The following is a 15,913-nucleotide window of genomic DNA, read 5'->3' on the forward strand; positions in this document are numbered from 1 at the left end:
TATGCAAATGATGCAGATGCTCTAAGCAAAGTGCAGGTGTTAAGATTCAGTGCACAGGCAATCCCTGATTTTCATCTTAAGGATGGAGTTCTGTATTATAAGAATCATATGTGGATTGGCGAGAATACAGAGTTGCAATTAAAAATTTTGAGCAATCTGCACACAGCTGCCATTGGTGGGCATTCTGGTATGTCAGTTGTTTGCTTGGCCTGGTCTTCGGTCGTCTGTGGCTAAATTTGTGCAAGCTTGTGACATTTGTCAACGAGCTAAGTCTGAACATGTCCGTTATCCTGGTATGTTACAACCTCTGCCTGTTCCGGATCATGCTTGGCAAATTGTGTCGCTTGATTTCATTGAAGGGCTGCCGAAATCTGCATCTTTCAACTGTATTTTGGTGGTAGTGGATAAATTTTCCAAATACAGTCATTTTGTCCCTCTTGCTCACCCTTTTACAGCATTGGATGTGGCTGAAGCATTTATGCAACATATTCATCGTCTCCACGGCTTACCTCAGTCCATCATCTCTGATCGGGATCGAATTTTCACAAGTACTTTGTGGACAACTCTCTTCCGCTTAGCTGGTACTCAGTTGCAAATGAGTTCTTCATATCACCCTCAAACGGATGGACAAACGGAGCGGGTGAATCAATGCTTGGAGACTTTCCTTCGCTGTTTTGTCCATGCTTGTCCTTCTCATTGGACTAAATGGTTGGCTTTAGCCGAGTATTGGTACAATACCTCGTTTCACTCATCTCTGGGCACGACTCCTTTTGAGGTACTATATGGGCACAAACCACGTTATTTTGGATTGTCTGCCAATGCTGCTTGCTTATCTCCTGAGTTAACTGACTGGCTGCATGATCGGGCTAAGATGCAAAATCTGATTAGAGAGCATCTGCTGCGTGCTCAAACCCGCATGAAAATGCAAGCTGACAAGGGTCGTTCTGAAAGGTCTTTTGCTGTTGGCGATTGGGTATATCTGAAATTGCAGCCGTTTGTTCAGCAATCTGTGGTGACCAGAGCTAATCGGAAGTTGTCTTTTCATTTTTACGGGCCTTTTCAAATTTTGGCTCGCGTTGGCACAGTGGCTTATAAGTTAGCACTTCCTGAATCAAGTCTGATCCATCCGGTGGTTCATGTGTCGCAATTGAAGAAGGCTTTGACGCCAGGAGAGTCATTCCAGGATTCCTTGCCAGTGCTCAACCCTGACGACGCATCAACAGTTGTACCAGCGGAGATTTTGGATCGACGTCTGATTCGTAAGGGCTCTAAGCAAGTACTTCTCGTCCAAGTTCGTTGGTCTGGTAATGATCCTACAATGGTTACCTGTGAGAATTATCATGAACTCTGTCATCGTTTTCCGGGAAATGAAGCTTGTGGTCAAGCTTCGTTTCAAGCATGGGGGAATGTCACAGCAGCGACAACGGATGACGACTACAGTACAAGGAGCACACAGCCCAGGGCCGGTCCAACCGCGCAGCCCAAGAAATCAGACCAGCTCAAGAAGCCAAATACTAAGTATTTGGGAGAGGATTGGGTCCATTAGCTGTGGGCCACAGTCAGTGAGAGAGAGAGAGGTCTTCTAGCGCTGTGCTATAAAGACCGGCAGAAGCTTCGAGAGGAGTAGACAATTTTGTAATCAAATTTCGAATTCTAAATCAATCCTCTCTCTTCTGCTAATTCCTGAGTTCTTCTTCTTCCTCACGTCTTCCTCTCTCTCTCTGTTCTTCCACTCAATCTTCCCCAATTCCTCCAAATTCTTCGATTAGTGTTCGTCAGAATCTCGAGAGCGTAACACTTATCCTCTCCACTCTCCCAATCTCCTCTCCCCGCGACCCTCCAGGCGGCGGCGGCGACCAGGGCGCGGGCGGCCGCGTCGACGGCCAGGCGCGGGTGGCGGCGTCGGCTAGGGCGCGGGCGGTGGCGGCTCGCCTCGTCGTCTTCCGGCTCGTCGTGTCCTCGTCGCCGTCCGCCGGCCCAGTCAGGTAGTGCGAGGCCCCGGTCACCCGCTAGGTCCCCTGCGGGGGCGGGTGACGTTTTCCACCTGACCACCTCTGCGGGGCCGGGGTCGGGGGGAGAAGTCAAGGAGCGGGGGCGGGGACGGGGGCGTTCCAGCCCAACCCGCCCCCGACCCGCCCAGTTGCCAACCCTACACATCAACTTCCTTTCCCCTCTTCTCTCCCTTCCTCCCTCCCCCCTCTCTCTCTTCTCTCACAAACGGTCGAGCGAGCGGGGTTGAGCGGCGGCCAGTAGGTTGCCTACCGCTAGGGGGCCGCCACCTTCCCCACCTCCGCCACCGCCACCTTCTGGCCGCCGCTCCCCATCCACTGGCAGCCGCACGCGCGCGCACGCCTGCCGCCACCGCGCGTGCTCACACGTCGCCTCCGCTAGCCGCCGCTTGATTCTGCTACTCGGTTAGATTGCTTCGTGTATTGTGGGAGGTTCATTACGCGATGATGCCTCCGAATGGTCAGGACTTGCATGGCGGCAGCCTCGACGGAGGCGTAGTCGGACTTGCATGGCGGCAGCCTCGACGGAGGCGTAGTCGTGCTACCGCCTCCGTCTCCGACGACGCCGCCGCTGCCTCCATCCAAGATGGACTGCTTCTTGTCCTCCATTTGCACGCCACTCAATCTCCAGCTGGTACATATCGATGATATAGATAGATGCTGCTCCGTGTGGTTGAGGTGATTTTGATCTTTGGTTGGATGCTTGATGTGCTCAGTTCATCGACGTGGTGTCAAGGTGGAGCGGGCGACCACGGCGGTGGCGGTGGCGGCGGCGGTGAAGGAGGCGCGCGTCGTGCCGCGCCATGCAGCGGCGCATGGGGTTCGCGGCGCAGGACGACATGCTCCACCCCACCTCACCATCCGTGAGACGCTTCTCTTCTGCGCCATGCTCCATCTCCCGACCTCTGCGCCCGCCGCCACTGAGGCCGTCATCTCCGAGCTCGGCCTCGTGTCGGCGCACCGACACCATCGTCGGCAATGCGTTCGTCCGCGGTGCCGCCTCTTCTGCGCCATGCTCCGCCTCCCGGCCACTGCAAGCTCGCACGCCGCCTCCGCCGGCCGCCACTCAGCCCCGCTCACAGCCGCCCGTTGCTACTCCCCCGCGGCAAAGAGAAGTAAAAATAAGAAGAGAAAAAAGAAAGGGGAAAGTTGACGTGGCTTGCTGACATGTGGGTCCCACGCTGACTCAGCTGCCACGTAGATCAAAACCGGGATCTCGAAGGATCTCGGGTGACCAGTTTTGTATAGGCAAGGGACCCCACATATCTGGTTTTACGGTTCGAGCACGGTTTTTTTATCCGATGAAAATAAATAGATTTTAACAAACAATGCCATCCCATTGCGCGGCTGCAAACGAACACATCACATATTTGTACTGGATTCCTCATTAGGCCAGATACAAAACTTTCTAGATCGGTGCTGCAACTCGCTGCATTTAGGCCATGTTCGATTTACTAGAGAATCTATGTTAACTGCAGATGTTTCGTCGAAAGTTTGGATCTCACCCAGTCTGAATTTTTCTGAAACGATGAGAAACCGTGGCGGAATTGGAGTAAATATATAGCAAAATTGTTATCGTTTGATTCGCATTCGAAAGGACTACAAACCAAATCAAAAAACGAAAGAAACCAAAAATAATATTACGGATTTTTTTTTGTCTGTCCAACTCCAAAAGCTAAGAACTAAAAAAAACTCTTGTTTATTCAATCGTTGTAGCAGCTTCGGATGGACTTGCTGTTCGCCTTGGCTTCCTTCTTGAGCTTCTTGTTGCGGCGGCGCCGCCGGTCGCTCTCCTCCACCCGCCGCACGGCGCGCTCCAGCGCGTCCACCCGCTCCGCCAGCGCGCCGATCACCGCGCACTGCTGCGCGCTCCGCTCGCACAGCGCCGCCACCATCTCCATCACCTTCTTCATCTCCACCCCCTCCTCCTTCTCTTTCTCCTCCTCTTGGACCGCCGGTTCGTCGACCCGCGCAGCGGGCGCCGCCGAGCTCTCCACGGCCTCCACGTCGTCGGCGGCGGCGGCGGCCTCCAAAGGGGATTCTGCAGTCACCATCTCCCACTCGCCTTCCGCCTCTTCCTCCGCCTCCTGCATCTCTCCGCCCACCACCTGTTCGACCGCTTTCTCCGTCTCGGCCTCGCCGCCAGTGGCTTGCCCCACGTCCACCTCCATCTCGGTGCCCGCCTCGGGAGCCGGGATCTCCACTTCGGGCTTCGGTTCCGCCTCGACGCCGTGCTCCTCCTCGGCGCGCGGCGACCCCGGCGCCATCTCGTTCTCTTCCATGTCGACGGCATCGACAGCCGCCGGGGCGTCGTCCGCGAGCTGGGACGCGTCCTGCGCAGGCGACGGCGTCATCATGTCCTCCTGCGCGTCGTGAGCCTCCTCCATGTTGAGGGCCGGGGCGGCGTCGTCGGCGACCACGCGGGCCTCCTCCTCCTCCTCCTCCTCCTCCACGGGCGGCGCCGCCGGCACGTGCTCGAGGGCGTCGACGGCGTCCTGCAGCGCGAGGACCCGCTTGGTGACCCTCCTCCGGTACTCCCTGGCGCCGTGGACCGCGTCGAGCCGGAGCAGCAGCCGCATGAGCGCCTCCCCGAGGGCGACCCTCCCCCTCGCGTCCCGCCTCAGCGCCTCCGCCTCGGCCGCCACCTTCCTCGCCACCCCCTCCGCCTCCGCCTCCACCGCCCTCACCTCCCGCACCATCCTCCTCGCCAGGAACCCCCTCGCCGCCGCCTGCACCCTCACCGCCGCCGCCTCCCTCCCAATCCTCGCCACCGATCGCGGCGGACTCATCTCACTCTCACACCCCTTCGCCTTCGCCTTCGTCTCAGACCCAGCAAACTGCACCGGGACGGACACGGACACCGGCCTCGCCCTGCTCCTCCTCGAGGAGCTCGGGCGCAGCACGTCCACCGTCTCCACCGGCTCGCCGTACCTGTACTCCTCATCGGCCGCCGCCGCCGGGAAGAACCGCGGCGAGGCGTGGCGGCGGCGGTCGGTGGCGGCGGGGGCGGGGGTGTAGTACGGGTAGGCGTAGTCGTAGGGGGAGGAGGTGTAGTAGTAGTCGTAGGGGTCGTAGCCGAAGAATCGACGAGACGACGACGCCATTGATGCGATCTCCGAGCTTCTCTTGCCCTTTTTCGATTCGCCTGATCTGAATTTTGTTGCGATAGTGAGAGGGGGACACGAGGCGGTGGGGATTTATATGGCTTAAGAGGGGAAAGGTTCGAGAAGGATTCGGATTGTTTCGGAATGTTCTGGAGTCTCGGGGATTCGATTCGGAGACGGGTCGGACTCCGGACTAGTCCGTTCTGGAAGAGTGGGGAACGAAAGGATCGGCCGTGGATGACGTGTGGGGCCCAGCTGTGGGGTTGGGTCACGCGTGACGCACGCGCGACGGAGGCGGTGGGGACAGGCGGGTTTCGTGGGTTATTAGATTACAGTGCTGAGGGGGTTGTAGACCGTTGGATGGAGAATCGACGGCTCTGGTTGTGGCCGCTGTGGATATGTTGACTGCCACCGGTGGTGATCTAATCGACGCGATAAGATTTTTGTTTCTTTTGCTTTTTTGCGCATTAGTAAGATTATCAAAATTAACCTAACTTCGTATCGTAATATGGGATGACAATGTTTTGAGTTGTATGGATAAGCCTCTAAGTTAGGCCTTATTTAGTTCCCAAAACTTTTCCCAAAAACCGTGACCTTGCTTCGCGCCCATCCGATGTCGCTAGCGTGCCGCCCCGGAGCTCCACGTTCTTCGGCCGCCGCCTTGAGCTAGAGGGAGAATGGTCGTCGTGCCGCCTCGTCCCCGTTGGCTCGTCCCCTACGCTCGTCGTGCTCCTTGCAACACCTTCCGGCCAGCTGGACTCTCCAAGCTTAATTAGTCGCCACTGTGCGTCCCCTAGCACAGCCTTGGCGGTGATGTGAAGGCGCGTCGTCGACTTGCACTGCTGGACTGAAAGAGGAGAAAAGGAGAAAAGAAATAGGGGAGAAAAAGAAGTGACGCTAACACGTGGGTCCCACATGCTGAGTCAGCCGGTTTGACCGGGTCATAGCACCACGTCAACGAAACAACCCACTAAAACTACTGAGAGAGTTAAATTATACCGGTTTTAATAGTTGAGGGATTAAGATATCCGGTATTGCAGTTCAGGGATACAAATTAGATTTCGAGCTATATTTGAGGGACTCAAAGTGGACTTCTTCCTTTTTCAAATGAACAGAACGGGCATGAAACCCAGATCAATAAACAGGGCCAAACTCGTCCATCAACTTCTGGGCTCGTTACAGAACACAAAACTCAACAAGCTCCCCCAACAAGAAGTCAGCACTCAGCAGCAGACTGACAATAAAACAACGCGTTTTTCACTTAATTTTACTTACCTTTTTTCTATATGTGCTTCCACTTTTCAACTATACGCTTGTCTCTTCTATCTCCTCTTCCAAGTACTCCCTCCGTTTCAAAATGTTTGACACTGTTGACTTTTTAGCACGTGTTTAACTATTCGTCTTACTCAAAAAAATTTAAGTAATTATTTATTCTTTTCATATCATTTTTATTCATTGTTAAATATACTTTCATGTACACATATAGTTTTACATATTTCATATGAAATATGTTAAAAGGGGTAGGCCGCCTTTTGGAGCTAAGCAGCGAGCTAGCTACCGATCCGCGTCGGATGAACAGTGAGGCAGTACGCGCCCCCGCCACCGCGGACCGCGCGCGCGCGTCGCGTCTCGTCTCGTCTCGTCTCATGGATCGATCTGTCTGCGTGCGTGTGTGCCCCAGATCGATGGTTCGATCGCATCATATCGGTCCAGCTAACTGATCGATCGAGGACTTGTGCATGCGCGCGAAATTTAATTAAGCTATGGACCGATGCATAATGATATGAAAAGAATAAATAATTACTTAAATTTTTTAATAAGACGAATGGTCAAACACGTGCTAAAAAGTCAACTGTGTCAAACATTTTGAAACGGAGGGAGTATTACTTTTAGTCCTAATTCATTTATACATTGTGTATTAGAAAAATTACAATATAAATAATTGAACTTACAATGTAATTACAAGTATTGAAATTTATAGTGTAATAATAGCTACTTCCAGAGATCTTTTACAATGCTCGAGAGAGGTTCTCCAGATACCTCTCCTCAACTTAAACAATCTGCAGCAACCAAGAGGTTGCAGGAAATTAATTATACTGTCCTCGTTTTCTGACAACAGCTACTATCAGGTAACTCATTACTCAACATTATATAGAAGTGATAGAAATTAGAAAGAGATATGCCATATGAGTCTGAGCTCCTTAAATATCAACCGGATACTCTCGTTCCTGTTTCTTCAAGAAGGAAATCATATATTTCTATCTCATTATGTGAGGGAACTAATGTAGTATTCAGATATCATCTACTCCCTCCGGTTATGCCTATATGATGTTTGTTCACTTTTCGATCTACGTTTGACCGTTCGTCTTATTCAAATGTTTTTTCAAATATGCAAAATTATATCATGCTTAAAATGTCTTAGTAATAAATTAAATCATAATAAAATAATTAATAATCATGTAATTTTTTTAATAAGATGAATAGTCAAACATCAAAAGTCAACGGCATCAAATTAAAAAAAATGGAGGGAGTATTAACCAACATGTGACATATACACACGCACACTATCATCATAAGGCATATGTAATATATACTACATAAAAAAGTGGGGGTAGGAGTAGTATTTGCATCATATATGGAGCATATTATATCCTGTCTATATATGAATGTACTCTCTCCGGACTGATAATATTAGTCGTTTTGGACGAGGGTAAAGTCAAACTTCAAAATATTTGACTACAAATAATTTCTAAAATATTCATCTTAAAAATATGAAAATCATATGTGTAGATTAGTCTTAAAAAATACTTCAATAAAATCATATATTTGTTGACATATATATATATATATATATTATAATAGAAAATAGTTGTCAAAGTTACTTTTTAAAGACCGTGCCCTTGTCCAAAACGACAAGTATTATCAACCCGGAGGGAGTACTAGGGGAGATGATTTTTAGCACTTGGGTGAACATCCACTTGTTTTTTACATGTTACCTAAATATATAGTTATTAAAAAATTAATAAGATAGATTAATATTTGTTACAAACATGTAAGTTCAAACTAGTAGACACACATTCATAGTTATATTTGTTACAATTTGTAGAAGTGGAATTTGAATTTAAATGTTTGTGAAATGATACATCTCATATTAATATATCTTTTCAAATTTTTATTTAGCTATTTAGATAACATGTAAGAAACGGGTGGATATTCACTGGGTGCTTAAAAAGAAATTTCCCATGTATTCCCTCCGTCCCAAAATAAGTGCAGTTTTGCACTATTTATCTCCAACGTTTGACCGTTCGTCTTATTTGAAAAGTTTTTATGATTACTATTTTTATTGTTATTAGATGATAAAATATAAATAGTACTTGACATATGACTAATTTTTTAAAAAAATTTCATAAATTTTTCAAATAAGATGAACGGTCAAACGTTGGACACGAATTTCCACGGCTAGACTTATTTTAGGACTGAGGTAGTACTATGCTACTACTCCCTCTGTCCCATAACATAAGATATTTTGGGTGAATGTGACACATTCTAGTACAATGAATCTGGACAGACCAGAATGTGTCACATCCCCTGAAATCCCTTATATTATGAGATGGATGGAGTAGCTACTTCAAGATTTTTTCCACATTCCGCCATGCAATGCCGCATTGGCGACTCAATTGATCATCGCCGTCTCGGCCGGCGTCGGCGCGCGAGAGCCGTCTTCGTCCTCGTCGTCGCTGTCGCTGCCGGCGGCATGCACATACGCGACGTAATTTTAGCTATAGCTGCAACGCGTACAATCTTCCGACGTCCAACGGGTGACATTAACCTTTTGATGATTTAGACAGCGTACTGAAGCCGAGCCCAACGTACATCCAATCTTTTGACTACTTAGGCAGTGATTTTTTTTTTTTATGCTCCGATGGAGACAGGAGTACATGAAATGATCCTGGGTGCGTGGTCTGTGCATCATTCTGCGCAATCTAGCTTACTAGGGAATCTTCTTATTCTCTTTTATTGGCTCCTCCTTTTTGTTTTTTTTAATCCCACATGGAACGGTTTCGTTAGCTGCTAAGCCGAAGCTGCCAATAGAGCTAGCTAGCATAAACTCAAGAATAATTATTACTCTCCTAGAAAACAAAATCTTACTAGATAACGTCTTGAAGCACGTCCCTTTTTTGAGCCTCGACCTTTCTTCGTATTCCATGCCAAAATCCACGCCATCAAGACTATTCTCTGTCTCCGTCCGTTCGAATGCACAGAATATGATTAAGGGGAAGAGGGACCAGGGACTTGAGACTTGCAGAAGAACAAATGATCAAATTGAATGGAATGGACGAACTACTAACCATCAATCCATGGGCGAGTTTATCAATCCTCTTGATCCCCCGTAGCACCCGTGCTGGCTCACGCGCAGGATCCATATGCTGTGCACGCTTCGGAGAAGGGAAACGCACCAAGAAATATCGAAATGAATCAATGATACTAAGCTTTTTCTGTTCTGGAAGCCTGCTTCGGGTTGGTGCTTTATAACATTGTGGAGCTGAACCTTTTTGCATTTTGCCCCTTTCAAAAACTTCTTTCTATAAATAGATCTTTGGAATAACTACTTTCTGAAATGTGTCCTTGGGGGAACCACAATTTTTGAGATGGGGTTACACACTAGGCCGGGAGGAAATCATTTATCCAAAAAAACAATCTCTCCGGTTTCTAATGTTTGATACCATTGATTTTTTATATATGTTTGCCTATTTGTTTTGTTAAAAAATTTATGTAAACCTGCAAAAATATAAGTTACACTTAAAGTACTTAAAATAATAAAATAAATCATAAAAAGTATAATAATTTTTTCTTGAATAAGACGAATAGTCAAACATGTGTATAAAAGTTATGGTGTCAAACATTAAAAAATAAAGTGAGTAGCTAATTAATAAAATATTAATAATTCCTTTTAAATTAATTATAAATTCATTCATCTGCAGTTATCTCTAAAGCACCTTCAAATTTCTTGAAACATCAAGTTTTATTGGCTAGGAAAGTATATCCTATGTCCACATAAAACCTCTCTTTTTGTAACACTGCTCGTTCTCCCAGAACGCGGCTGCTTCAATTCTCAGCCGCTTACGTCATCCTTCTTGACTGTTGGTCACCTAAACCTAGTAGCGAGTTCCAGCATAGTGCCAAGGATACTGGCCCACCGATCTTCTGCCACCTAGGGAGGAAAATAGTAAAAAAAAAAAAGCCAAATCATTTTCACAACCATATTATTTTTTGTAATCGGAATAAAAAATAGTAACTGGAAACTGGAAACAGTATTAAAAAAAATAGAAATGGAACTATTTGATCGAAAACATATGATGGTATATATATCTATCGGAAAAAAAGGTAATTTATGTCAGGAACATCAAACTATAGTATCACATATTTAACTAGCAATCTAGCATGATTGCAAGAGTATATCACAAATTTATACTAACCACATTCTTTAATATATACAAATACATACAACATGCACGATCGATAAAGTGATAAATGATAAACGATAATTATAAATTCGATGCATATGGTATTGTCGGGAACAGCTTTGGTTAATTTGGAACTGGCGATGTGTTTACACGTGCTAGCGTTTACTAGTACTGTGTGTTTTCTGGCAGTTGGTGTGGTGATCGAGTTGTTGAGCCGAGAGATGGAACATGGAGATAGTTTGGGCCCCAGTGATGTTTATAAAACGGTAATTACTGTAACAATATAGTTTACCAGTAAAACAATCGATAAATTAATAGGCAAACTATTTCCAACACCATTTCTGTATTTTCTACCATTTTTGTTTACTGTTTTCTGATTGGCCCTGTCAGCCGGTAATTTTCACGACCACAATAGTGTTTGCCCTGCGCACGGCCGGGACAACATGGCAGCTGACGTGGTAAGGGTCATATTATAAGATGTTTTGAACCTACGCCTAGATTCATCAATGAATCAATGAATAAGTTTTATGTGTGTGTCATTCATTAGCATCCATGTATCCATATGAATCTAGGAAGAGCCAAAACATCTTATGATGTGGAACGGATGTAATATTTTGTTTGTCCAAATTATTAGTTATATAAAAACTAAAGAATCCAAGTATTATTGATTATATTTTTTATGATATAATAAGTTAAAATTTAGAATTAATTAACCACTATTGATTTATTCTAGTGTTGGACTAGTCTCAGTTCATTGTTTTCTTAGTTTAATATTTATAAAAGATTGTGACTAAATAAGTACTGACTTATTTTGTTTAGAGTTTCACTTTTACCTTAAAATACTAAAGTGTTTGTCAGCTTTTCAATAGCAGGTTTTTATCCGCAATATTAATAGTAATATAATCCACTCAATCAACGATTTATTCTTTTTGTTAGCACGAGGAATGCTCAATTAATACTGGAATGCTTTTTCCAGTAAAGGAAAAAAATAAGTGAATAGTCAGTGTGTTGTCGACATCAATGAAAAAAATTAATGATGCAAAAACGGACTAAAAACTTCAGGAGATACGATCAAGATGTAAAATAACATTAAATAATCTTTACGCGGGCATATGGTATTTGTTCTTTAATTCATATACATGAAAAAAAAATAACGCAGCCGTAGCACCATATATTGCTCCCGGATTGCTCTCTAGCCATCATGAGAGCTAGAGAGCAATCCATGAGCAATATATGGCACTATGGCTGCGTCATTTTTTTTTAAAAGAAACAGCAGGAGAGGCTCTTATTATGTTATATTAAATAATATATAAAAATAATATTTACAAAGAATTTACAGAGAGGGCAGGGCAGATGAGGAAAAAAAAATAGAAAACGGCTAGCTATACAAAGAATATATGGCGCTGCAGCTGCGCCATTGATCAGGCCAATATAGGCAACAGATCACCGTGCAAACGAAAATTAGATGCAAATATCTCATACTAACAGCCTAACAAGACGTGGGCCCTACCATGAAACAGCTAGCGTTCGATCCGGAATTACAGTTAGGTGCTTTCTGTTTTTCTTTTTTTGTTTCTTTGAGATTATTAAAAAATAGATTAAAGCCCATGCTTTTTAACACAAATTGTAAGGTTAGATTTAATCTATCTGGCTAGATTGATGTCTGCTCAAATAGTAGGTATAGATTAATGATAGCCGAGAGGTAAGCAAAGACTCGTGTTTCCGGTTGCTGCGAGCTCATTGCGCACCTAAACAAAAACAGCGAGAAAGGCTGGGAGCCGGAACATGTAACATCAACATCTACCTGCTATACAGCTGGAAGAGCACCAGGCTATAGGCTTGATTTCGTTTGGATTTCTGCAGGTAACTGAAGTTTTAATCACTTTTCTTATCCTTGAATGACAATTGAAAGATTCTTATCGCTGCGACTCATATTATTTATTTAAACAAAGTTCTACTCCATCCATTCTAAAATATAAGAACCTAAAATCGAATGAGATATTTTCTCAGCATGTTCAGAGATTCGTAGTACAAGAAAAATTTTCATCCGGTTATAGAGATATTAATCAATAAAAATTTACAAAACTAAAAAATAATATATAATGTCGGGCATCGCATATATCATACTTCAAATGCCTAACATACTAGCTCCTTCCTACTAGTACACATATAAATCTTATCCTTATGAGTACTTTCGGAAGACTATGCTATAATATCTTAGCCTTATAACCCTTTTTTCTTGAAATATCATGCTTTGTAAGCATTTGAAATTTGAAGGAATTTATACCTGTTGTCCTGATTTGCACGCTACGGCCACGCAATTCTCTGCTTGGCTCGTCCTAGCTCATCATGCTCTCTGCCGGCTGCACAAGCACGAAGTTGGTTTTCCATGAGAGGCAATTTGAGATTCACGGCGTGGAAATTAACTTAGAAACAACAAGCCTGATGACCATATCAAAAATAAAACCACACCCAAAGAACAAAGAAAACACACATGTACTTTGTTTTGTAGCAGCTCCTGATCCGGCCTTCACGTTCCGGCGAGGCAGCGCCGGCCGGTCAACTTGCCGGCGATGGCAAGATGACCGGATCTGTGGCGCCGGCCGGCCGGCCGGTGAGGTGAGCATTAAGGGGACCAAGAGGCAAGAGGAGGAAGACGAATGGAGCTGGGAAGATAGAGATATACTCGTTTCGTCGGTGTTGGCCGCTCAAAAGTCATTCTTGTTTTCAATTAGAAAAGCAGAAACGATGCATGCACGCCTGTACTGTCGCAGAGTTTCTTAATGATATTTTGCGGCGTACGTGCCATCACCTTTTGAACAGCTATGTAGTATGGGTATATTAATTCGGTAATAATTTTTATCAATCGTCCTGTCTCGAGATACCATATTTTTTTTCAGTGCAAACATTCAATACCTGATGGATACTTCGTACACATAGGTATTAAAATATTAAAAAAATTAGTACCTTAGGTTACTTTCTTAAAGACCATAAAATTCCTCGTATATGAATTATTACCTCTGTTTTAGGGCCCCTTTGATTTGGAGGAGAAATATAGAAATTTTAGAGGATTTCAATTCTATAGGAAAATTTCCTATGAAGCCCTTTGAAACAAAGGATTGAATCCTATCCAATCCTTTGAAATTCCTATGGAATGGACAATCCTATAGAGATTTTGGAGGAAATTTAGCAAGAGCTTCAACCTCTTGCTAGCTTTCCTTTGAGTCTCTCTCTCATCCAATTCCTGTGTTTTTCCTGTGGTTCAATCAAACGGTCATTCCTGTGTTTTTCCTGCATTTTGCAATCCTCTGTTTTACACTTATATTCCTATCAAAATCCTACATTTTTTCTATTCCTACGTTTTCTCAATCCTGCGATTCAAAGGGGCCCTTAGATTGTTTAGCATAGACTAAGAAGATGTTAAAAGATTTCCTTTTAGTCACATCAATGGTTACTTTTTTTGAATTTTGAATTGATTAGATTCCCTTTCTAAGCATCTGATTTGCTCTGAAATCATTGGAATGATTGAAATTTTTGGAATCGGTACAGAAATGCTTGTATTATTATACAAAATTAAAATTCGAGTCCTAGAAATACTTTTATATTTTAGAATGGAGAAAGTATAATTCCTCCATTAAGACAGTAACTAATTAAAGGTTTATCACTCCAACTACAGCATATCAGCTTTCATAAGCTTCTTATCTAGAACGATCGACCCTCTAGTAGCTAGTGCACATAATATATCATTATCGACATTTCTCATATACCAATCGAAGTTCCAACCAGAACCTAATATTTCACTTCAAACGTTGTTATTGGGTACATAATTAAGTAACTCACTTTGAATATATCACTAGATTCAATCACATGCTAGACAAGGGTTCATTAATTGCCTTTTTCTTCCTCCAGCCTTCCTCTTCTTCTTTCTCTTTTCCATCTTCCCGGCCCTTTCATTTTTCATTGCTCTCTACAGAAATCTACTATTGTAGGAGGGCTAGATTCACCATAGCCCCACAATGGATCCACCCATATTAGTAATATGGATATATAGTTTCTATTGTTATTGTACTTTTATAAAAAAAACGTGATCATGCATGTACTATTGTAATGAACCATTTTAAACATGTACACTATCTATGAAAAGGCTAAAACCAAAAACGATTCCAAAAGGTCCGTATCATGTAGGTGGCTTGGTACGTAGTCATATGGTTCTATGAACTTTGACCTTTTCCTTTTTGTGTTTTTTACCTGAATTTCTATTATGGTGCTATGTTTTTCTTTGTTTAGTCTTATATTATATAATTGGCAGGTTGTACCATTTCTGCATGACTTTTCTAGGTACTGTGTATATGTAAGGCTGTGTAGTTTTTTTCTTTCCAATAATGAGATGCACCTCCAAACATATTCGACATTGGACTCATTTTGTTCCTCTCCTCGTTTAAAACATAGAGGGGTAGATAAATTAGGCACTATATATCTGCATTATGACGCGCAATATATCATTCCAAGATGTAATTAAGGGCATAAACTAGAACAAGCTCGATGACAGTGTGAAAAGGCATGCTCCACCATGGCGCCGTTTTGTATGACCAAATTAAGCTACCAAGGAGACAGGAATACAAGTGTTTTATATTATCAAAAACTTAAATAATTTGTAGCCTCGGCCTGCTTTTCGTAAAGGCAAGCAAGCATGTGCGTGCATGACACAAGGGTTGGTTATCCTTAGTGCCGTGGACTTTGACCCGTGAGATTAGTGATGCACTTAAAGATTTTTGATAGAAGAAGAGTTTAGTGAGATATATTGTACTCCTACCTAGGCTAGTTTCATGAATTATACCTGATCGATCAAGAGTAATATGGTCTATCGAAGTCTCTCAAGCGTGGTATCAACCCTCTTAGAAGTTGAAACAAGAACAGGAAAAAGCAATACGCAGGTTGCTAAACTTTCTACTGCGACGCAACAAATGATGAGAGATGAAGCAGATAAAAGGCTTACTTTTTCTTAAGACGCTAGTGTTTTATATAGCCTTGCATGAAAACAAAAGAAAAGGGAAAAAAGAGGGCATCATTAATAATTAGAATAACTTTTATACTAGAGGTGATTTTGCAAACATCAACTTATAAATTAAAAGCCGGCATATTCAATATAGCTCCAATACATCATACTATTTTATCTATTTGCATCCAATGCACTCCTCTCTTATTCATATTTGTTGGAGTTCACATGAAGATTGTTTCTTGCATGAGATCAAGTACTGTAGAGGCTCTAAATACAAACCTCAAGATACTATATAGGATTAGAGGGTGAGGTGGAAAAGAGAAGTTAGGAGAGAGT

General features: G+C 43.9%; 1 protein-coding gene and 1 long non-coding RNA gene across 2 annotated transcripts; both read right to left on the bottom strand.

Moving 5' to 3' along the window:
- Positions 1-3,555: 3,555 nt before the first annotated feature.
- Positions 3,556-5,291, bottom strand: LOC127755150 (uncharacterized). The gene has a single exon (XM_052280793.1). The coding sequence runs from the start codon at positions 5,111-5,113 to the stop codon at positions 3,713-3,715; it is 1,401 nt and encodes a 466-aa protein (XP_052136753.1). The 5' UTR covers positions 5,114-5,291; the 3' UTR covers positions 3,556-3,712.
- A 4,742-nt stretch (positions 5,292-10,033) lies between these two features.
- On the bottom strand, positions 10,034-13,290 carry LOC127755293 (uncharacterized). Its single transcript, XR_008012994.1, has 3 exons — positions 13,073-13,290; positions 12,866-12,941; positions 10,034-10,325 (listed from the first exon to the last, which is right to left on the bottom strand). It is a non-coding gene; the product is annotated as an uncharacterized LOC127755293 (long non-coding RNA).
- Between the last annotated feature and the right edge of the window lie 2,623 nt (positions 13,291-15,913).

This window comes from Oryza glaberrima, chromosome 11 (assembly GCF_000147395.1).
Source record: "Oryza glaberrima chromosome 11, OglaRS2, whole genome shotgun sequence".
NCBI lineage: Eukaryota > Viridiplantae > Streptophyta > Magnoliopsida > Poales > Poaceae > Oryza > Oryza glaberrima.

Coding starts and splice junctions, on each gene's coding strand:
- LOC127755150 (XM_052280793.1), bottom strand. CDS start 5,113: ATGGCGTCGTCGTCTCGTCGATTCTTCGGCTACGACCCCTACGACTAC.